Source organism: Calliphora vicina, chromosome 4 (assembly GCF_958450345.1).
Source record: "Calliphora vicina chromosome 4, idCalVici1.1, whole genome shotgun sequence".
Lineage (NCBI taxonomy): Eukaryota > Metazoa > Arthropoda > Insecta > Diptera > Calliphoridae > Calliphora > Calliphora vicina.
In genome coordinates, this window is record NC_088783.1 from 90222771 (window position 1) to 90248438 (window position 25668).

Consider the following 25668-nt stretch of genomic DNA (forward strand, 5'->3'; position numbering starts at 1 on the left):
AGAACCGTTAGTTATCAATCCTAGCCTTTTGGATACTTCTTCAGTCAAAAGTGACGTTTTTGAACCTGAGTCAATTAGGGCACGAACAGTGTGCGTTTTTCCAGAATGCATAATTTGGACTAGAGCTGTCGGTAACAAAGTATCATCCTCATTTACAGACAAGAGAGTCTGTGTATTGGTCGTTGACTGGACAAGAGATGTCGGCAATAATGTATTTGGCTGATTTACAGGCAAGAAATTCTATGTAGTAGCTGCTCGATGAGTAGCCTTAGAAAAGTGTGGTATTTCCACTTGATCAGAACGATCAACAATTTGGTTATTAGCTATTAATTCATCATGACAAGAGCTTGTCGCAGAATCTGAATTATAACTTCTTTGCATGTGAAGCATGCTATGGTGTTTATTACCACATTGATTGCATCTATATCGTCTAATGCAATCAGAAACTCTATGTGATAGAGATAAGCAGTTTTTACAAATGTCGTTTTGTAAAACAAAACTATTTCGTTGCTTTAGAGAAAAGACTATAAATTTCGAACAAATTCGTAAATTGTGATTTCTTTCACATAAAATGCACTTAGAGTGCTGTGTATTGAGACTTTGAGAGTCTTGGGAGTTATCAAATTGAGTCTGTTTAATCTTATCTTTCGTAATTCCTACAATCCGTTCCACTACTCGATGTCTTTTAATAAGAAACTGTTCCATTTGAGACCAGGATGGTATTGTTTCAGTTGGAATTTTTTTGGAGCACAAATATATGACTGATATTTTATGTGAAGCTGTTAGTCTAGTATAATTTACATTAAATAAAATTCTAATTTTTTCAAGAGAATCTATTAAAGTTTCTATGTGTTTGAGCAATGTTTCGTCCGTCGTAAATCTATCGGTATTCAGACATTTATGGGACTTATCGAAGTTTTCCTTTATTAACCTTACTTTGGTAAGTATATTTTGCCACTCCATATATTGTTAAAAATTTCTATTTAATCGAACTATCAATTTATCATTTACAGACAAGAGAGTCTGTGTATTGGTCGTTGACTGGACAAGAGATGTCGGCAATAATGTATTTGGCTGATTTACAGGCAAGAAATTCTATGTAGTAGCTGCTCGATGAGTAGCCTTAGAAAAGTGTGGTATTTCCACTTGATCAGAACGATCAACAATTTGGTTATTAGCTATTAATTCATCATGACAAGAGCTTGTCGCAGAATCTGAATTATAACTTCTTTGCATGTGAAGCATGCTATGGTGTTTATTACCACATTGATTGCATCTATATCGTCTAATGCAATCAGAAACTCTATGTGATAGAGATAAGCAGTTTTTACAAATGTCGTTTTGTAAAACAAAACTATTTCGTTGCTTTAGAGAAAAGACTATAAATTTCGAACAAATTCGTAAATTGTGATTTCTTTCACATAAAATGCACTTAGAGTGCTGTGTATTGAGACTTTGAGAGTCTTGGGAGTTATCAAATTGAGTCTGTTTAATCTTATCTTTCGTAATTCCTACAATCCGTTCCACTACTCGATGTCTTTTAATAAGAAACTGTTCCATTTGAGACCAGGATGGTATTGTTTCAGTTGGAATTTTTTTGGAGCACAAATATATGACTGATATTTTATGTGAAGCTGTTAGTCTAGTATAATTTACATTAAATAAAATTCTAATTTTTTCAAGAGAATCTATTAAAGTTTCTATGTGTTTGAGCAATGTTTCGTCCGTCGTAAATCTATCGGTATTCAGACATTTATGGGACTTATCGAAGTTTTCCTTTATTAACCTTACTTTGGTAAGTATATTTTGCCACTCCATATATTGTTAAAAATTTCTATTTAATCGAACTATCAATTTATCATTTTTAAGAGAGACTCGAAAATATTTTATATTAAATATATTTTTTTGTTAAATTTTCATTTATTGAATCAAATATTAAAATTATTTTTAGTTTCAAATATAAATATCCGTCATGGTGGAGAAATAATATTTATTCCGCTAAATATCAAAAACAATATGTATTTTCCATAATTTTTTTTCAATCATCTGTTTTTTGTTGAAAATTTCAATAATTTTATATTAACATGAATTTGAATTATAATCAATATTTTTTTGTTGTTTAATATTTAGGTTTATTCTATTTTTGAACTGTGGAATTAATATTATTAATTGAATAATATATGTATGTATATATTTTTTTGTATAATTTTAAACTTTACTGATATTACAAATGATAAATTTGTTTTTATTTTAATAAAAAATATTATTTTCAATACAAAAATGTTTTGATGTAAAAACAATTTTTAACAGAAATCTTTACTTTTTAATTACAAAAGATATTAAAATATTGTTTGAAAGTATTAAAATATGGTTACTGCTTATTACTAAATTTGTCTTTTTTTTGGTTTGTTTAATTAACTTAAATTTTGTCCAAATCAGTAGCTCCATGTTTAGTTTTTAACACTTTTGTTTTCAATAAATTATTAATACACGCTTTTACTTTCAATTCCAATTTGAGTTGTCAATTAAAAAAAGTTTTTAGTTTTTAACACTTTTGTTTTCAATAAATTACACTTGTAATTTTGGAAAAATTTGATTTTGTTGTATAGTGTTATTAATAAACACTTTTACTTTTAATTCCACACTGGCAGGATCACCATGTGATTTAAACTACTTCGTTTGGGTTGTGTTATTAAACTGAACTTTTATTATTATTCCCTTAACAAACTAACTTACAGATATATACAAAAAGTATTGAGTTGCGACGTAGACTCACAGACTGTGGGAAATGATTAGTCAGCGCTAAAGGGTTTAGTCGGGTTTCATCATGTGAACCAGACAATATTTACCAGGTGAAATATTAGATAATACACCGTACTGACTAACCGTTGGTGCTATGACACTTATTCGTGAGTTGACGTCACATTTTTCTTAGGTACAATAATTTTTGTACATCTGGCATTCTAATTTTGCTGATGTAAACAGCTGTAAACATGTCCCTGAATGAGGGCCATTTTTCATAAGTGCCATGAAAATCTGGGGCATCGCACGGAGGAACACTAACTCCAAAATCTGAATTTCCGTTGGACATAGTAGTAGGCTGATGGATCTCCTACAGAGGAATCCTACAGGACCATTACCTCTTTGAGCATTTTCGGACGATGCTTTTGAAACTTTAATGAAATCCATCATTTCAGCTTTTGTTTGCTGATAATGTTCTCTACAATTCTCGAATTTACATTTTGCTTCTTTTTTGAAGTGTATATCAACGACTTCATTGAGAGCTAAATAAATACCTTCATAGGAACGGCGAAGAGATTGCCAATCTTCTTCAAGGGCTTGAAGTTTTGTCTCGAGTAGAGACTCAGTCAAGTCATTAGTACTAAGACTTGAAAATTTCAGCCATACATCAATTAAATTTTGAGATTCATGGACGAATCTAGTACAAATTGGTGAGCTCATTGTATGTATTTTATAAATGAATTAGTGAATAAATAAAAAAAAAAACTATCAATATTAGCTGATATTTACACTGTGTATTTTTGTTGTAAACGGTTACAAAAGGACCATAAACAAATTCCAAGCCGTAAGTTGGATTTGTTGTATCTATTTGGTGAGACCAAAGTAGATTATTAACAATTTCTTACACGAAATGTAACAAATGTAGGGTACAATAGCGACGGTGTATATCAGCAAATATTGATGAGCAAAATTCAAGAAATTGAATATACTTACTTGATTTGGTGGAGAAGGGAGTTTGTAGTTTTAATTTTAAAAGAACTTTAAAATTTGTTTTATTTTAATGTTTCTCTTTAGTTTATTGATGATAAACGTTTTGTTTTATAATGCTGTTAATCTACCGATGATGTGCACTGGAGAGGATTTGGAGCCCAGGAGGACTGGCCAAATATCCAATTATTTGGCTAGAAAAAAGCACTAACTATATGGCACTAACAAAAAGACAGAAAATTTGTTTTATTTGTTGTTCAAATAATGTGATCAAATATCACTTCCCTTTTATTTCGATTATTTTTTCAATGTTTAGGTATTTACAAATTAAATCCAATTACAATTTATACAGTGGTGGCCACCAATTTAAGACAAATACTTGAATTTTTTTCATCAACTGAATTTTAAGTGCGATAGAGCCAAAATAAAAGGACCTCTAAGGGTATGAAATTTATTATTAATGTTTCTAGTTTCTGAAAAATGTTTGGAAAAATCGGTAAAACATATATGGACAAAGATATGTGGAAATACGTTGACCCACCTCAGCGAACATCCGCTGTTAATAACATGATATGACCGAAACTAATGGAACTAAAAATACGAAATTTGGTCCGAATATTTTATAATAATAAAATTATAATGATATAAATGTGAGAAAATATCTTTATTTAAAAAAAAATTTTTTTTGATCAAGTTGTAGAAAAATTTTATGTGTTCGTGGTGAATATGTATGAATTGACACAGTCGAATAAAACACACGTGTGTGTTAAAACAGTCCTCATGCATACATATTTGTGGAAATATTTGAAAAAATAATTGACAATCACGTGGAATTTAGCAAACAATTTTTGTCTTAAATTCCTGGCCACCACTGTATTTCCAAAATTTAAGTTTAAAAACCACTAGTGTTAACAATCCAATCAAAAGCTCGACTTTACAATACGATAGAAAAAATAGCTATGGCAACGATTCGCCAAATTTCAACAACAAAAAATTTATATTATATACAAAAATATAAAAATAAGTAAAAAGATAATTTCTGATGACATTAGCGCTTCCAGTTGTCGTCTGTCATCAGATGTAGGATAAAACGGTCCTAAAAGGGAAAGCCAAGGATGGGAGTACCGACACCATTCATTCAGACTTGAACATCCCGGCGGCCTTGCAGTACTGCAACTCAGAACTGTATCAAAAAAAAGAAAAAAAAAATTCTAAAAACAAAAAAAGAATTCAAATATCAATTATATTTCAAAAAAGAATTCATGATATAATATATCTCCAAACCAAAAAGCTCCAACAATTAATTTTCGGGTACGTTGTTTAATCACCCAAAGGCGGTACTCAATTCAATCCAACATTGTAACGTACTGCAAATAATTAAAAAAAAAAAAAATATAAAATTATGTAGTTAATGTATCATGATCTATAGAATTGGTGACAGTCCCTTGAACCATTAGGTACTATAGATTGAGACGAACGAGGTTTCTAAATAACTAGACGAACGAAGTCCCTTGCTCTTTAGGTTGGCGGACGATCTAGGTCCTTCAACAAAATATGGGTAAAAGTTGAGTTGGAACCGTGGTTACCATCAATTTAAAAAAAAAAATAGTTTTTCCTTGTCGTCTACGAGTTGATATCCATAATGGGAACTTCTATGCTAAATGATCATCACGGTCCCTGCATTTTTGTTCTTCGGCTCCATCAGCGGCGGGCGTTACGGTCCTTGTTTTTAGTTAAAACAAGGGCTTGAGACGTACTAGGTCTCTCACTCTCATGACCATTGGTCCATCGAGGACTCCTGGTAGTGGTTTTCGATATGGTGTGTACTTTAACAGGTACGCCAGGTATGGTCATGAGCCAAACTGCCCGCGCAATAGCGATAAACGGAGACCAGTCACTTTCAAAGCATAACGAAAATTAATGTGTGGGAAGAACTAGGAGCTTCTCCGCTGGAATTGTTGTTAGTCCACGATCGGTTTTCAGCTCAGCAAGTCGCTTGTTATCATTTTCACCCATGTAGACTTTAACCACATGACCTAAATGCCATTTATTTATCGAAAAATTATCGTCTCGATACAAAACCATATCATCGACTTTCAAATTATGGTGTACAAATCTATTGCACTGTTGTATGTTCCTTATAAAATCTTTTCTCCATTCAGTACGATTTTTATTTGTGCTGTTTTTCACTTGTGATATTCTTTGAGCGTCTGGCGATTCAAAATGTTCCAATCTATTTTTTATGTGTTTATTCGAACCTAATTTCGAGAAAAATGTTCGAATAGTCGATTTGTTTCTACTTGAAGGCACGGGACCAAACAATATCCATCCAAAATGGCTCTCATGAGCTATCATGTCCCCTATCACCTTCTGCCTTGAACCGTCACTCATTATTTTTGGGTAAAAATCAGCTCCAATCAAAATGTCAACAGATCCACTGGTAGAAAAACTTGGATCTGCCAATTGAAAATCTAAGGAAAAGCTTAGATTTGAAACATCAATATATTCATTTGGTAAATTACCAGTTAATTTTGGAAGTACAAATGCCGACATATTCAATTTAAAACCTCTATCGATAGGAGAGCCCAATGTAAGATCGCATTCTCTCAAAGCTGGACCAGGTGTTGAATCATTTAGTGCCGAAATGCACACATTTGTCGCTCTTGTTGTCAAATTCAAACTATTTTGTAGTTTATGCGAAATGAAACTAGTTTGAGAGATATTTACCATAGCAGTACCCAACAATATATTTTTCGAAGTTGTAGCAAAACAACTTTGTACCGTAGTATTATTCCCTGATACAGAAGGAATATCATCACTTCTATTGGTACTTTCTGGTTCAGATGTATTAACTTCCTTGTGACGAAGAGTATGGTGTTTAAGATAACACTTTAAACAACTAGAATTACTCTTACACTCACTTAACATATGGCCTTCATTCAAGCAATTAATTCAAAGTTTCCGGGTTTTAACAAATAAAAATCTTCCTGCCTGATCCTTATTCAGAAACTTTCGACAATTAGTTAAAATATGATTTTTCGAACAAATCGGGCAAGATTTTTCGGATGCGTGGGTTTGGTAAACTCTAACAGCTGTATACCTTTTTCTAGAAGAATTCTCCAAATCTGTCTTTATTTGACCACCATTGCTTATGTCAAAGACAGTTTCCAAAGACTGAAATCGAGAAGTTAAAAAATTGTCTAAGTCACACCATTTGGGAATATCCTTCTTATTTTTCACGCTCTGTTCCCACAACGACAAAATTAATACGGGCAAATTAATAGAGCAAAGGTATACAAAAATAGGATCCCATGTAGATATATCGATCTCATGTAATTTCAATACAGAAATGCAATTATTGATGTCCCTTTGAAGCCTTATTATATCCTAAGCTGATTCAGTTTTAACGGGGGGAAGGTTGAATAAAATCTTAAGTTGGCTGTTGACCAAAATCCTATTATTTTCATAAGCCTCACTTAGATTATTCCAGGCATTTTGAAATCCTTGATTTGTCAAAGGCGAATCCTTAACAATTTCCAAAGCATCGTCAGATGTGAATTGTCTTAAATAAAACAATTTCTCAACTCCCGACAAATCATCACAGTTGATATAAACGGCTGTGAACATATCGCGAAAAGAGGGCCAAGATCCATAATCGCCCTTAAATATTTCCATCGTGCAAGGTGGCAACTTCATGTGATGGCTAGAAGTGCGATTCACCACAGTAGCTGAGTCTCCACTGTTCCCAGACGCACAATGAGTTGAACTCAAAACTGACTTGTTTATAAAAGATTGAGACAGTTCACCCATTGAAGCCGCAATAGTTATGTAGGCTAATCTACATTCCTTATACAACTGTTTTGCCTGGTCACAATCCTCATCTGAATCCTCAACGTTGTTGCTAGTAACAAAAGTCTCGTAACTTGCCTTAACCTTTTCCCACAAATCTTTAAATTCATCTTTTTGAAGGTCAATGCTAAACGAATTTTGACTTTCTTGTGGCATTTCATTATAATCATTTTTAAATTCAAGAAATAAAGCTGCCAGCTTTTCAAATTTTACTAAATTGTTCGATTTCATCTCAGCTGCCGAAATAAGAAATAAAAATTCGAAAATGTAACTTGCAGAAAATTTTTAAACGACCGAAGCAAATACTAATATCCTCAAACTTATAGATTTGAAGCACTATAAATAATATAAAAAACTTGAAAATTGCCAGATGAATTCAAATAAACCAAAAATCTTAAAATTCGAAAAGTGCCAAATGTTATTAAAACCAATAAAAGGTCTCAAAATTAAAAAAAGTTTGTCCAAAAACTTCAATGTAAACAATTTCCAAAAGAAACTCGATTGTTTCTCAAAAATACCAAAAACGTAAAATGAAACACTATTGTTTCACCAAAGCTCCAAAAATGTTAGAAATTTCAAAAAACCAAAACAAGAAATCTCAACAAAAAAGTAAGAACTCTTAAAGCTTCACAATAAAGCCAGAAACGTAAAATGAAACACTATTGTTTCACAAAAGTTCCAAAAATTATCGTAATTTCCAAAAAGAAACGGGGACGAAAGTCTGAAAGAAACTTGTCTGATTCTCTAAAATGTTGCCAGAAACTTAAATAAACACAAGAAACTAAATTCCAATATTTTATTTTAATAAATCAAGCAAAATCTTAAAAATGTGAACAAAAATCATCAAAAAAAAATTCAAAATCAAAATTTCCAAAAAAATAATAAATGCTATCAAAGCCTTGTAAAATGCCAAACAAATTGACCATATGAAATAAAAATATCAACAAATTTCAGCAAAACATTCGAAGTGCAAAAACATAAGAGTTCACTATAAACAACAAGAACTAAAAACAAAGCAGCATTTAAATATAAAATTTACAAAACTATTTATCACTGAAATAATCAATGGTTTGTTTACTGTTTTGTTTTCTCTCTTATTTTTATTGTACTTATTTTACTAACAAAAGAACTTATTGTCGTTGCAAACAAGCAACTGTTGTGAACCACAAGGAATGTTTGTTGGTTATGATAACGCTAACAATTGGAAAGGTCCCAGAAAAATTGTTATTTTCTTTCAGACTTATTTCACTTTGCGAGGTAGCCACAAATCTAACGAGCATTTATCCAATTTTTAATCAATAAAACTGGTAAAATGATATTTACCAAAAATCTAAAACCTAATTGCAACAAAAATTTCGAAAAAAAATGTCAACTTTTATTAAAAATAAAAACGACAAAAAACTCACCAATAATTTTTAAGATCTTATTTTGATTACCATTGTAGTTTTCCAAACAGTTGCAACCAGGCTTATTACGGGTTTCTATGACGTCTTGTTGTTTTTCCAAAAGTTGTGTTGGAGTAGCTGCTAGTCTGCTGGAGTTTTAATATTACACACAGAAGACCTTTTGGTTGGTTGGTAGTTGCCACTCACTTTTGTTGGCTTTGTACCGATTACAGCAGCAAGAATTATAATTCCAACTCAGACTAAATAACCTCCTAGTATTCCAAATGGATGGAATATTATGCAAAATCCACAAATATTGTTGAAATGTATTTTTCGATAATCGTTTCACAAGTCGTGACAGATTTAGACACCAAATTCATTTTGTAATTTACTAATCAGCAGACAATTACACGTTTTCATACGATTAGTCCAATTTGTCCAATGCCTTTTCCTGGTTAATTGTGCAATAATTTTTATGAAATTTGTACACTCTTCTCTAATAAATATTGTTTTCAAAAATATGACGGCAACAAAAAATGGTGTGTAGAAAGAAGTTAAAACTAAAAGTTGTTTTTTGAATTATTTTCTTTTGTATATTTTTCGTGACAATTGATGTCGCTGATATTTTGTTTATTTTCACTTTTTTATTAATTATTGTTTTAAATTTTATAATTTAGTAAACAAAATTTTATAAATTTCACAAACAAAACGATATGTAAATGTAAAAACATCAAAATGTCCAAAAAAAAGTCTAAACAAAAAACAGATGTTCCAAATGTCATTAAAATGACAACTAGGTTGTGTGTGGGAAATAATGTTTTATGATCAAATGCAGAGATGTTAGTTAAACAATATGGTATTGCCAACAAAAATTTCAGTAAATTGGTTTGTGTATCAACTAATTTATCAACTTCACACACCTTTCATTCACAATATCGATCTATTGTGAGATATTTGTGCTAAGACCGATAATACAGTGTGAATTAGTACTTATCTAATTCACAGACCTTTTGCACTGTATTGTCTTACAACACAAATTATTTATCTTGTGCCAAAAGCAAAATTTTGTACCAGACAAATAAATAAAATTAAAATAAAACAAATTTCACCTTTTTTCCAAGGAAAACCTCTGTTTCACCAAAAAATCCAAGAATCCTCTAATCCGGTTCGAAGGACCAATGTTAATCTACCGATGATGTGCACTGGAGCGGATTTGGAGCCCAGGAGGACTGGCCAAATATCCAATTATTTGGCTAGAAAAAAAGCACCAACTATATGGCACTAACAAAAAGACAGAAAATTTGTTTTATTTGTTGTTCAAATAATGTGATCAAATATCACTTCCCTTTTATTTCGATTATTTTTTCAATGTTTAGGTATTTACAAATTAAATCCAATTACAATTTATATTAAATAACAATTTATATTTCCAAAATTTAAGTTAAAAAACCACTAGTGTTAACAATCCAATCAAAAACTCGACTTTACAATACGATAGAAAAAATAGCTATGGCAACGATTCGCCAAATTACAACAACAAAAAATTTATATTATATACAAAAATATAAAAATAAGTAAAAAGATAATTTCTGATGACATTAGCGCTTCCAGTTGTCGTCTGTCATCAGATGTAGGATAAAACGGTCCTAAAAGGGAAAGCCAAGGATGTGAGTACCGACACCATTCATTCAGACTTGAACAAATGCAGTTGTTCACTTATGTTTTTGTATTTGTTTGTGCGTTGCACTTTTAAATGTTTGTATTGTTGTTAGTGTTTTTATAACTTATGTATTTTAAATGTTTCTTTATTTTTAACAATTGTAAATTGTTTTGATGGTTTTGTTGTGATTTTTTAATTATTGGTTTTGTTCACTGTTGTAGTTGATGTTGTTTGTATGGTTTGTCGATTACAAGTGCTGGCGTTTTTGAACGGGGCGTTCTTACACAGCAGGAATTGTCAGTTTTAGTCGAATTAGTAAATGAGAATAATTATCTTAATATTCAACTCTCACTATACGATATCAACACTTACGATATTTGTATACATAATTACTCTTTATGTATTAATTGCATTAGTAACTATGTATGTACTGATATTAATATATTTAAATATTTTTTAAGTTTTTTTTGCCAATGAAATATCCCCTTATTAATTTCAATATTTAGTAAAGAATTGTTAAACACATTTCTTATTTTTTAATTGTTTTTGAGTATTCATAGAGAGAAGTCGCATTTAAATAAAGATTAATTTTTATAATTGACTTGTTTATTTAAAGACAAAATTTCTTGAACAAGTAGCTTGATTGTTATATGCATGAATGTTTCCAATGTCCTATATATAGGTGGCATGTCACAGTGTCCATTGACATAATGTCCATGGACATTATGACACCCCATTAAGTGGCATTATGTCCATGGACATTATGTCATTTTGGTAGTGTCATAAAGTCCATGGACACTATGTGACTTTGCACATATTATTTTAGACTATCTAACCCGGTGCGCTGCGCCACCCCAATTAGAAGAACGAAATAGTACTATTAAGTCTCCCGCTCATTCGGGTCCATATAATCTTTATTTTATGTTTCTAAATTCATTGGTGAAGAAATTACTAAAAGTACCATTCGAATAAAGAAATAGTACGAAAAAGTCTACCCCTAGAATCCTAACTCTCTTAGGACCATATATGCTTAATTTCATGATTCTAAGTCCATTGTTATAGAAATTTTAAAAAAGTACCATTAGATTAATGAAAAAGTATCATGAAGTATCCCCTTGAATTTTCACTCACTTAGGACCATATATACTTGTAGTTTCCCACTCACTTGGGGCATATAAGCTTTATTTCATGTTTCTAGGTTCATTGGTGAAGAAATTACAAAAAGTACCATTAAATTAAAGAAAAAGTATCATGAAGTATCCCCTTGAATTTGCACTCACTTAGGACCATATATGCTTAATTTCATGGTTCTAAGTCCATTGTTATAGAAAATTTAAAAAAGTACCATTAGAATATAGAAAAAGTACCAGAAAGTCCACACTTGTGGTTTCCCACTCATTCGGTTCAACATAAGCTTTATTTCTGGTTTCTAGGTTCATTGGTGAAGAAATTACAAAAAGTACCATTAGAATAAATAAAAAGTACCAAAAAGTTTCCCCCTAGAATTCTCACTCACTTAGGACCATGTATGCCTAATTTCATGTTTCTAAGTCCATTATTATAGAAAATTAAAAAAAGTACCGTTATAATAAAAAAAAGTACCATGAAGTATTCGCTTGAATTTTCACTCACTTAGGACCATATACGCTTAATTTTATATCCATTATTAATTTCATATTCATTATTATAGAAAATTCAAAAAGTACCATTAGAATATATAAAAAGTACCAAAAAGCAGCCACTTGTGGATTCCCACCCACTCGGGCCCATGGAAGCTTTATTGCATGCTTCTAGGTTCATTGGTGAAGAAATTACAAAAAGTACCATTCGAATAAAGAAAAAGTACAAAAAAGTCTCCCCCTAGAATTCTCACTCACTTAGTACCATACAACTTAATTTCATGTTTCTAAGTCCATTTTAATAGAAAATTCAAAAAGTACCACTAGAAGAATGAAAAAGTACCTATAGTTCAGTTCTCACATTTTGGTACCTAAATATAATCCCTTATTTCTAACACTAACTTCACTCAGATACATATCAGCTAACTTTAATGTCGATAAGTAAAATAATTTAAAATATTAAAAAGGTACCATTAGGAGAAAAGTACCAATTTCCCTTTTAATTTCCTATTTAATTTTGCAAAAGTTGTTTATACTACAGACATGTCTAAATCGATTAAAATCTGTGTTAATGTGTCCAATAATAAATATGTTTTAAAAAAAGTACCAAACTGTTTACCCGGATTTGGCCTAAAATACACCAAGGCACTCGAGTTCCAAATAAAAAACCTGTTAGTTAATTTTTGTATGAATCCAGGATCCAATGTTAAAAAATTATCAAAATCGGCTTAATAATTTGCAATAAAATGTATTTTCCCGATTTTATCCCCTTTTTGGTACCTTTTTTATACCCATTGCGGTGGTAAAATATTATTAAAATAATTTTAATTTTTTAATAATTGGTGGGAGCTCATAGTAAAATATTCGAATGTCTATGTCAAATTATAGAAAAGCATATTTTATGAAAAAGTACCAAAAATAAACACAATTTTAATCCCTTAAGGGTTCGAATTTCCAAAAAGAACCAAACTTATATTTTTTATTTTTTGATAAGTAAAGAATACGATTTAAATTTTGTTTCTATGTTTATTGGTTTAAAAGATACATAGGGTGCCAAAAAAGTACCAAAATACAGTTTTTACCCGTTTTCTTCCCGAAAAAGTACGAAACACCTGTCAGCTTATTTTTTAAATGGAGTAACATACAATTTCAAGTTTTTTTGTAACTTTATTAGTTTTGAAGATATAAGATTACCGGATTTACCCGTTTTTACCCTTTTTTACCCCCTAAATGTTCGAATTTCCAAAAATCCCTTCTTAGTGGATCGTTTTGGGGAGGGAGGAACCCACAGTTAAAATTTCATGATTCTAGCTTCAATCGTTTGGGCTGTGGGATGATGAATATGTCAGTCAGTCAGTAACGTTACTTTTTTATATATGTATATAGATAAACTCTTTTTTATAAAATTTTTGGAACAAATCAAAATCCTAGTAACAGTTTATATTTTCATATTAGAAAGCTTCATGTAGCGAAGCCACCTGCCGCGTTCCATGGAGGAGAAAACCCCTAAGAGCGGCCGCAGGTCAATGTTCTCTGAAATATACAACACATACAACTCAAAAAACTGGCACTTCATATTCACAGATGGCTCAAAATCTGCAAATCATGTTGGTTTTGCAATCACAGATGAAGTAGGGTACACACAGAAAAAAGGAATATTAGCTCAAGAAGCCACAGTATTTGAAGCCGAAGCTGTAGCAATAATTGAAGCATTAAAATTATGTGAAAATTCAACAAATAAACACATAATTTGTACAGACAGTCTCTCTGTATTTCAAGGTGCCTCAAATTCCACAAATAAAAAAGACATAAATATCTTTATTCAACAAGGTCTATTGAAACTTAGAAATAAAGTCAAATTATTTTGGATACCCAGCCATATTGGCATTCCAGGAAATGAGGCCGCAGACAAAGCTGCAAAATCTGTTTACCTCGAACCCACCTATTTTTTTACACCTCAGTCCAAACATTTTTTGACTAGATGCCCTACTGAAAAATTAAACAAATTCATACAAAGCAAATGGAGGAACTATAATCATCCTTATAAATCTATAAACCCCGATAAAAAACCTATCATTCTTCCAACTACAACTAACTGCCTTAAAAATAAATGTTTCATAAGGCTTCGTCTAACTCACACTCGACTTACCCACCTATACTTATTGGAAAAATCTACCCAACCAGTTTGCACATTCTGTAACAACTCACCTTTAACCATACCTCACATCCTAGTTGACTGTCCAGCTCTTACTAACCTACGTTATACAATCTGTAACTCATCTAATATTAATAACTTGCTAATAACTCCATCCGATAATAACATTAACGCAGTCTTTAGTTTTTTACAAAATCTATCTTTACATAAACAAATTTAATCATTAGCATCTGTATATACATAATTATTCCTTTTTAATGAACAAAAGCCGATAGCCTTAGTTGCTAGTGCTTTAGATTTAAGATTTGTTGTAATTTTAATTATAATAAATTAAATAAATAAATAAATAAATAATATGTTTGTGTAAGTTTAACAACAAGTTTAATCTGTAATTTCAGATTTTATTTACTGAAAAAAAAAATAGTACGAGTACTTTATTATTTAATATTCATTGTTTTGCTGCACTATGATTGATGTGGCACATAAAAGTTATAGTGTTACCATCACAGAATTTAAAAAAATATTAAAATACTGTTTACTTAAAATGCTCATTATGAATACGAATTTATAAGAAAGCAATTTTAGGCCTAAAATGTGTTTTAACTAAATTGTATTTTTATTTTACAATATCAGAATTTAAAACTGATATTTTTATGAATATGGGGGTTAATAATTAGTTAATATGTTTGGATCAACATTTTTCCTTTTTAACCTCAAGTGAAGAAACAGAGTATAAAAAAGGGTATACAAATATATTTAGACAAATTTCAAGATATTGGGTTGTGGGACTTATATTGGAGCTATGACCTATTATGAGTCGATTGTCATAAAATATTTTAACGTGATTTTTATGTATTTATATGGGAGCTGTTGCCAAATATGGACCGATATTCAAAAAATTCAGTAGTATGATTTTAAAAATTACTGATCTGTGTACTATTTTGGTTCAATATATGGAAGCTGTGACCTATTATGGGCCTTTAACAAGAGTGGACCTTATACGGGAGCTATGACGAATTATGGACCAATATTTAAAAAATCTTGTAGTACGATTCTTGGATACAAATTACTGATCGGTGTAAAATTTTGGTTCAGTACAGATTATTTTGGATATTTGTGCAGGTTAATGTAATAACTATATTGTTACGAAATTGTACTTGAATTCAAATATTACGATTTTAAGGGCTGATTTAAAAGTAGCATAATGCTTTCAAATAACAGTGCTGTAATGGCAGACTGTAACATATCTGTGGGCATTGTTAAATAAAAGCTTTCAGTTGATTTGATCGTAAGTTGGCAACGCTGTATTCGAATATTCAGTTAAAGAACATTGTAGAAAGTACACCACATATGGCGTATGATCTAGAACCGGGATCGGCAGACATATACTACTACATTTTGCACTTGTATAAGTGTAAGAGCGAAAAAACAAGAAATGAGAAATAGTTGTACTCTCATCTTCACTACAAAACAGGCATGGAAAACTGAACATGTTAACTAACCTATTTGTCTAGCAATTATTGTGTATTAAAAAATAATAATTTACAAGAAACTTCTAAAAACCCAATTAAGCATCTAAAGGTGAGAGAAAAAACATTTAAAATAGTTTATAATTCTAAAAACTACTTAATATGTAGTGTAGATGCTAAAAAAGGTACAACAATAATATGAATTATCCACCTCTGCATTAACATTTATTCATAAACAAAAGCAAGAAACGAGCGACAACACAACCTTCTTCTGTGACAACTCATATGAGACTGAATTGTGTTTTCTATGCGTGTGAGAAGTCTGTGTAACTTTAGTAACGCCCACAATGCACAGTGCATAGGAGTTGCCGATCCCGGATCTAGAATATTCGAACTTTGACAGTTAAAGAGCTTTGGTAATGTAGTGTTATAAATAGTGGCAGAGCTTGCAGTCGTGAGTGAGTTTATCAGAGACGCTTTTCGAATAAACATCATCTGAGTGCCTTAAAGTGTGTTGTGTTTTTCAAGTAAATTCGTGTACATTATAAATTGTTCTGTAATTCTGAGAATATATAAACCTGTATAAAAAACATTGAGTGGCTATTTAATTCTGTGGTTGTTGTACATTTTAAAGAAATAAAGAGTTGTTACAATTTTTAAACTACTAAACGGCTTTTATTTGCAATCAAAAGTATCCGGTTTATTTAAAGGAAATAAACCAGAGTTTTGAAAAGGTTAAAACGTAACAATTGGTGTCAGAAGTGGGATTGCAAATTAATAAGCATGAAGTTTGAAGAACTGAAAGTTGAACAACTCAAGAAAGAATTGAGTAAGTTGGAGTTACCAACAGCAGGTAATAAGGCGGAATTGCAGAAGAGGCTCATAGATGAATTTAAGCGCCGTGATGTTGACATCGGTGCTTACGAATTCGAGTATAAGGAAGAAATGGAAGTTTCTACCCATGCAACAACAAGCAGCATGGATTTAAGCACAATGTTTGCTGCTATGATGGCACAATTTAAAGAAGTTAAAGAAGAAAATAAAATAATGGAAATGAAATTTCAAGAAACTTCTAGAGTCAACAACGAGAAACATCTTGCCGACAATGAGAAACTTCGTGCTGAGGTTAAAGCTGAAGTCAAAGAAACTATCAAACACTTAGCTGAAATGGAAGCGAAACTTCAAGAATCCTCTAGAGCTACAGATGAGAAAATTCAGGAAATGTCTGAAGCTTTTAACAGCAGAGTGGATGGTATTGACAAGAAGGTGTCAGATTTAGAAAATGGTGTTGATCAAAAACTGCATGACCTAGAAACAAAGGTTAATAATCTTCAATACCAAGATGGACCGGTGCGAGTTATTTCAGAAACATCGAGTAGAATAAAGGCTCCTAGTTTTGATGGCACCACACCATTTAATGTGTTCAAGTTCCAGTTTGATACAGTTGCCATTAGAAACATGTGGAACAATGAAGAAAAAGCTATAGAATTGATATTGGCCTTAAAAGGGAATGCAGCAGTAGTTCTTGAAAGCGTGCCAGCAAGCAACAGAAATTGTTATGATGACATAATGGAGGCGCTAAAACGTAAGTACGGTGGCGAACATAAAAAAGAATTATACCGAATGGAATTGCGTGGTAGAGTGCAGAATGCCAATGAGACGCTACAAGATTTTGCGATGGAAATCGAGCGTTTGCTACAGCTTATTTATCCAGGGGAGAACCATCCGATTTTGGAGCATTTGAAGATAGAGGCATTTGTGAATGGTATTCGCGATCCAGAGATAAAATATGCGGCATGTGCCACACCAAAGTCATCATTCTTTGAAACCGTCTCATTCGCGCTGGTACAAGAAACTGCAAAGATAATTTCAAAGCCCCAGGTGTGTAATGTGCGGAAAATCGAGGTTGTCGCTGAAAATGATAGAAGTATGGTCAACGTATTAAAGGAATTAAAAGAGGCAGTTTTAAAAGCTTTAAGTAAGAGACAAACTAAAGCCAAAGTTAAATGTTATAACTGTGGAAAAATGGGTCACATTCAGCGAAACTGCAGAGCACCAAGAAAGCGAATCAGATATGTTTCACCATCAAGAAATAACCAGCTGGCGAATCATCAAGTATTACACGAGCCACCTTTAAAGCGAGCTAGCACTGAGGGACCATCTTCATATCAGTACTGCAGCAGGAAAATAACAATCTTACTGCTAGTGGGTACATCAACGGTCGGAAGCACATCCTTAAAGGTAAAGTTAATGTGAAACTAACTATTGGTGGTATTAGCGTAAATCATGTCTTTGTTGTTGCGAAATTGTGGACGAAGTAATCATTGGTGCAGACTTCGTGATTAGTCACAGCATTACTTTAGATATGGGACAAAAAGTCATGAATTGGCGAAATGTTAAAATACCCCTTGACGTCGGATATGAGAGTAAGTCTCAAGTAAGAAAGTTAGTTTTTGTTGAGCACAAAAGGTTGCCACCGCAGTCAGAGGATTTGGTATGGGCCCGTGAGGAAGTGGAGGATTATATAGACAATGGTTTGTTGGTGTTGGAACCAGCGGATGTGAGAAGTGGCCATGTAACAATGGAGGGCCTCGTTGAACAGTGCAACGACAGAATGGTTCCTGTTGGAGTGATAGGTCTGTCCCGCAGAGAAAAGATCATCAGGACGGGTTCCAAGATGGGTGAAGGTGTTTCAGCAGAAAAAGAAATGCATGAACTCGTTCGGAGCCGAATTGAAATGATAAATGGCCAAATGAAAACCAGATATAGCTCACAACGTAATAAGGGTTTGTCATGCAAAGGACCACATAGGGTGGTTAAGAAATTGGACGAAATGGATTATAGAATACGGAAATGTGGAAGACCGATATCGGGAATTAAAGTTGAACATCTGAAACGTCTAGCCGCCTATGGGAGAAGTGAATCTATGCCTATTCGGGACGAACAGGCTTAAGCGGGGGGCAGTGTTACGAAATTGTACTTGAATTCAAATATAACGATTTTAAGGGCTGATTTAAAAGTAGCATAATGCTTTCAAATAACAGTGCTGTAATGGCAGACTGTAACATATCTGTGGGCATTGTTAAATAAAAGCTTTCAGTTGATTTGATCGTAAGTTGGCAACGCTGTATTCGAAAATTCAGTTAAAGAACATTGTAGAAAGTACACCACAGATGGCGTATGATCTAGAATATTCGAACTTTGACAGTTAAAGAGCTTTCTAGATGGTAATGCAGTGTTATAAATAGTGGCAGAGGTTGCAGTCGTGAGTGAGTTTATTAGAGACGCTTTTCGAATAAACATCATCTGAGTGCCTTAAAGTGTGTTGTGTTTTTCAAGTAAATTCGTGTACATTATAAATTGTGTCTGTAATTCTGAGAATTTATAAACCTGTATAAAAAAACATTGAGTGGCTATTTAATTCTGTGGTTGTTGTACATTTTAAAGAAATAAAGAGTTGTTACAATTTTTAAACTACTAAACGGCTTTTATTTGCAATCAAAAGTATCCGGTTTATTTAAAGGAAATAAACCAGCGTTTTGAAAAGGTTAAAACGTAACAATATTTTTCCTTTTAACATAAAAATAACGTGTGTAATTTTATGGTATTATCTGCAATATATTTGCACAAATAACAAAAACTATTTTAAAATTATCATGTTTTTTTTAGGTTGTCTCACATTTTGGTTCATAACTCTGGTTCCACTGAACCGATTTTGCTGATTTTCAATTCATAACGTTTGTTTTTTTTTACATATTTTCTTTGCAAACTTGTAAATTGTGTTAATTTTCAACTTTTTAGTTTTGTTTATATTTGCAACCATAAGTTTTTTTATGTTCATATTGTTACGTTTTAACTTTTTCAAAACGTTTGTTTATTTCCTTTAAATAAACCGGATACTTTTGATTGCAAATAAAAGCCGTTAAGTAGTTTGAAAATTGTAACAACTCTTTATTTATTTAAAATGTACAACAACGGAATTAAATAGTCACTCAATGTTTTTTATACACGTTTATAAATTCACAGAAATACAGACACACTTTATAATATACACGAATTCACTTGAAAAACACAGCACACTTTAAGGCACTCAGTTGATATTTATTCAAATAGCGTCTCTGATAAACCCACTAACGACTGCAACCTCTGCCACTATTTATAACACTGCCATCTGCACTCTAAATTGCTCTTTAACTGTCAAAGCTCGTATATTGTAGAGGTTTCTAATACATACGCCATCTGTGGTGTACTTTCTATAATGTTCTTTAACTGAATATTCGAATTCGAATATACGGTCGCAGCAAACAGCGATGCCATACTTACTGAAAGCTTTTATTCAATATTAATAATGCCCACAGACACTGCTATTTGAAAGTATTATGTAACTTTTAAATCAGCCGTTAAAATCGTTATATTTGAATTCAAGTACAATTTCGTAACAATATTTTTTACTGGACAAAAAATGTCCAGTAAAAAATATCATGTTCTCTATCTATGAACTGTCACTTTTAACATTCTCTTGCTCTCTCGTTACCAGTTTTTAAAAGTAAACGAACAGAATCCAGTAACTTCCAGTGATAATTTGTACAAATTATTACAAATTATCCAGTACGCGAACACTACTACTATAAAATATATGTATATGTAAATATAAAAGAAAATAATATACATATGTGTACTATTTAAAATATTTACACTTACCTCCATTTTCTAATTCTTCTTTATTTATTTGTTTACATTTGTTGTGTTTTGCAACTAACTTCACTATTAAACGCGCTGTCAAAATTGGATTTTCCAATTCCAAAGCGTTGCCATAGCGTTGCCGTCGCGTTATATCGGTATGGTATTGGGATGCCAATCCCGAAAATCCCGGGATTTTTCGGGATCGGGACTTCCCGAATCCCGGGATTTGTGAAAAAGAATCCCGGGATTTGTTAATCCCGAAATATTATGAGATTTTTGATATTTTAGGAAGATTTTTGAAGCACCCAAAATACTTAGAAAGCTAAATTTTAGCATATTTTTATAATACTAATCTCGCTTCAAATCCAAACGCAGCCAGATTTTTTCATTTGAATCAGGGAGCAGCTTTTTTTTACACTTTTACGAAATTTATATTCAAGTTATTTTCTGAAGTCCCCTTCAGGGGCAAATGTAGCCCGATTTCCGCAGTACTTTACAGTATAATTTCAGAGTACTTACAACTTATTTTGTGCAAAATTTTATAAGGATTACCGCATAATCAAGATATTTATGACAGCTAAAACAGTACTCCGGGGGACAATTGTATGGAGCTAGGGGAAATCATGGACCATTTTATTTTAATTTAATGCATTAGTTTTTGATTTGTTATATGTTTACTTAAATATATTAATGAAATAATAGTTTTTATTATTGAATTTGATGTTTTTGACGTTTAACTAAAATCCCGAAGTCCCGAAATCCCGAAAAAATCTCGGGATCCCGGGATTTACATTTCTAAAATCCCGAATCCCGGGATTTGTAAAACCCAGTCCGGTTTGGCATCCCTAGTATGGTACGTACAAATTGTATGGGCATGATAATTTTTGACAACTAAAAAACGAATGCCGCCCGTGTTTAGGTATGCCAGTAAGTCTATTGTCAGAAACTTAATTCATGAGAATGTATTGCATGAATTTTGTTTTTGTATCAAAAATGTTTTTGTGTGAAAAGAGAGTAATATTTTACTCTCTCCTTCCGTTCTATGCGTTTATTCTATGGTCATCTGGTTTGGTAACTTTATCAATTTGACAAATAAAAAGAATTAAAATGTAAATGAAAAATACAAGAACATATTGTGTGGAGTAATAAAAACATGAATTTTATAATATTGTTGTTGTTTAGAAACAATGAATATGTACATTAGAGTGCTCCAAAAAAATAAAATTGCGAATTTTGACCGTCCCCCCCTCTAGAATTGTTCTATGTATTGTAGAAACACATTGTGTAAAATATTAGCATGATAGGATAACGTTAACTGGTGGCGCAACGACGCTGAAGTTTTGAGGTGCATTTACAAGGGGAAAATATGCAATTTTTTCAGTTTTTGTAAAAATTTTGCCATTAAATAATGACTTTTACAATTTAATTTAAAAGAATCGAAATGTGTACGTAATTGTCGTTATAATAAGATATAAAAGACAAAAATTGGTGGAAAAAAGTTAAAGTTATTAAAAAATCGCCAGGCCATTAACGTGTCTCAGGCCACTAGAACAAGAAATTTATGAACAAAATTAACATATTTTGAGAAATATTAAAATAAAAGCTAATTTTTACTTAAAATATATCCATATTTACTTGTATATGAGTTTTTGTCCTCGTAGGATACCGTTAACCTATTCGCAGGTATGACCAAAAAAATTAAATTTTTTTAACGGCAGTTTCAAAACTCCAATTTCAAATTTTTAAAAATTTTGTTAAACAAATTTCAGAATTTTTTGATCATCACATGGGGATTTATTGACAACATAATAGGGAATAAAAATGTGAAAAAAGTATGTCAATACCTCGTATAGTTTTTCCGTACCTGCGATATAAATTTTGCGATTTTCGAGAAAAACTAATTTTTTGGCCATATTTTGGGGAATGACCAGAATTTCCTTACTGTAATGATTTTTAAGTAAAAGCTATTCAGAATAATATAGTCCAGGTAATTCTAAATATAGTCTGAAAGTTTTACTAAAATCGGAAAACTTTAACCCTTAAATCGTGAAGGTCAAAGGTCAATTTTTTCAATATTTGGAATTTCTCATGGAAAGATAGCGAAATATTATATATTTTTGGGCCGATTTTGATGAAACTTAAGAAAAATATAAAATGAAGTCTAGTATTCACAATAACAGTACAAAAATGGAATTTAACCCTTAAGAGTACTTGGGGTCAAAATGAATGTGTTTTTGGTGATTTTAAAAGTTGAGGGTCATTTGGACCCCAAGTGCTATTAAGGGTTAATTTCCATTTTTGTACTGTTATTGTGAATACTAGACTTCATTTTATATTTTTCTTATTTTATTTTATATTTATATTTTATTCCCTATTATGTTGTCAATAAATCCCCATGTGATGATCAAAAAATTCTGAAATTTGTTTAACAAAATTTTTAAAAATTTGAAATTGGAGTTTTGAAACTGCCGTTAAAAAAATTTAATTTTTTTGGTCATACCTGCGAATAGGTTAACGGTATCCTACGAGGACAAAAACTCATATACAAGTAAATATGGATATATTTTAAGTAAAAATGAGCTTTAATTTTAATATTTCTCAAAATATGTTAATTTTGTTCATAAATTTCTTGTTCTAGTGGCCTGAGACACGTTAATGGCCTGGCGATTTTTTAATAACTTTAACATTTTTCAACCAATTTTTGTCTTTTATATCTTATTATAACGACAATTACGTACACATTTCGATTCTTTTAAATTAAATTGTTAAAGTCATAATTTAATGGCAACATTTTTACAAAAACTGAAAAAATTGCATATTTTCCCCTTGTAAATGCACCTCAAAACTTCAGCGTCGTTGCGCCACCAGTTAACGTTATCCTATCATCCTAATATTTTACACAACGTGTTTCTACAATACATAGAACAATTCTAGAGGGGGGACGGCCTGTACCTAGAAAGTTTTTTTCGTCCATACAATCTTGGAGCACTCTAATGTACATATATAAGTAGAATTAAACAAAATAAGGGAATACTTATCACAATTTTTCAGGAACACAATTTTATAGATGATTTAATTACAACACAATGGACCATAATAATAGTCAAACACTAAAATCGGTTCTTTTCAAAAATATCTTTAAAATAAAAACCAGTTTTTAATTATTTTGCAACTATAGTCAAAATTAAAGTTTGTTTTAAATTGAACCGACTTTAACTGGGTGCCACCTCAAATGTAGAAAATGTTTTCATTCAATATACAATAAAAACCAGACAAGTGGCAGTGGGGCAGAATCAAAATTTTTTGGAAATAAATCTGGCATTTCTAAACGGCTGTTCCGATCAGAATAAAATTTGTCGTGGGCGTAGCCAAGGAGTATTCGAATTTAAGATATTAAAATGTTCCATACAAATGATCCAGGGGCGCTATGGGGGATCAAAGTAGGGTACCTTCGACATGTAAAATTTTTAAATACGTGCAATTTTTTGTTTCCTATCCGATTTCAATATTTATCTCTTATAATTTCCGAGTTATAGGCATTTCAAAATTGAAATTTTATAATTTTGCCATACCTTGGTGCGCTTTTTTAAAAATATGGGTCGTTATTTTGGACCGAATAGACTCGAATTTTTTTTGCTAGTTAGACTACTAAATTACGAATAACATATAAAAAATTTTAGAGCAATATCGATTATGGATTCAAAAAGAAACGATTTTTAATTTAAATATTCAAAAAATAGTTTATTTTTGGGCGAAAATGTGACTTAACTGTTTTTTAATTAAAAAAAACACTTTTTAAGAATATATAACAATTTTATGTTTATCTGAAAGATATCTTTACGGAGAACATTTTGATATAAAAAACATGTCCTGTTCTTCGAATATGTTGCCCTTCGGAAATTGACATAATTTTTATCAAAAATTCAACTTTGGGCAACATGTTCTAAAATCCCAAAGCTGGGATCAGAAAACAAAAAGCAAAAACCTTGATGTGTTTCCTATTCATCGCCAAAGTATTTTTCCAGCCCCGAAGGAAATGTGGACCCTATAGGCAAAATTGTAAAAAATACCATTTTTAGGGTTTTCTCTCCAATTTTTAGGAATTGCGGGATTGCCTTTGACCTTTTGACAAGTTTACACCTTGTTATTTGGAATGACAAACTTAAAAAACATTGAAAATTTCATTGAGTTTCGTTAATAAATAAAGATTTTATTACATATTCATTGAGTTTCAAAAACTAAAATTTATATCCAAATTTTAATAGGATTGCAAATATTAGGAACAATTTGATCCACATTTATTCCAAGCTATATTTGTACACCCTTCACCATGAGTGGCAAGGGTATATATAAGTTTGTAATTTCTACATTTTTCATTTGCGACCCCACAAAGTATATATATTCAGAATCGTTATAGATAGCGTCTGTGTGTTGAAATCAACTTTCTGAAGCCCCCAAATAACTTACATATACGAATGATACACAATATCTCCGAAATTCCGGCTCGGTTGCTATTTAAAATCGAGAAAATCGGTCCACAAATGGCTGAGATATAAGGAAAAAACCAGGACAACCTCGATTTTTGACCTATTATTACCCATATCTGGATTACTAAATCATTACTATAGACAATATGGATATCTAATGATAGATATTTCAAAGACCTTTGCAACGACGTATATAACATCATAGTAGTTGGACCTACAATGAGTCAAAATCGGAAAAAATATTTTTTAACCCGAATTTTTTTTCACTAATATTAAAAAAAAAATTATTAAATTTAAAAAAAAAATTTAAAAAAAACAATTTCGAAAAAACAACTGGAAAAAAAATTAAATTTTGTTTGCCTAAAAATATTTAAAATTTTTATTTTAAAGTATATTTTGGTGAAGTATATAAAATTCGGCACAGGCGAATATAGCTCTCTTACTTGTTTTGTTTAGATAAGTTAATTTTTCAAGTCAATATCTTAATTAGATTCAAAAATATGCCATATTCGAAGAATAGGACATGGTTTTTATATCAAAATGTTCTCCGTAAAGATATCTTTCAGATAAACATAAAATTGTTATATGTTCTTAAAGAAAGTTTTTTTTAATTAAAAAAGAGTTAAGTCACC

The 25668-nt window shown here is 31.4% G+C and overlaps 1 protein-coding gene and 1 long non-coding RNA gene across 2 annotated transcripts; both read right to left on the reverse strand.

Moving 5' to 3' along the window:
- Positions 1–3969: 3969 nt before the first annotated feature.
- On the reverse strand, positions 3970–8479 carry LOC135957492 (uncharacterized). Its single transcript, XM_065508241.1, has 2 exons — positions 5014–8479; positions 3970–4940 (listed from the first exon to the last, which is right to left on the reverse strand). Exon 1 carries the CDS (start codon positions 6655–6657, stop codon positions 5647–5649), a length of 1011 nt encoding a protein of 336 aa, XP_065364313.1. The 5' UTR covers positions 6658–8479; the 3' UTR covers positions 3970–4940; positions 5014–5646.
- LOC135959104 (uncharacterized) lies at positions 3970–9685 on the reverse strand. Its single transcript, XR_010576499.1, has 2 exons — positions 8985–9685; positions 3970–5096 (listed from the first exon to the last, which is right to left on the reverse strand). It is a non-coding gene; the product is annotated as an uncharacterized LOC135959104 (long non-coding RNA).
- Positions 9686–25668: the final 15983 nt, after the last annotated feature.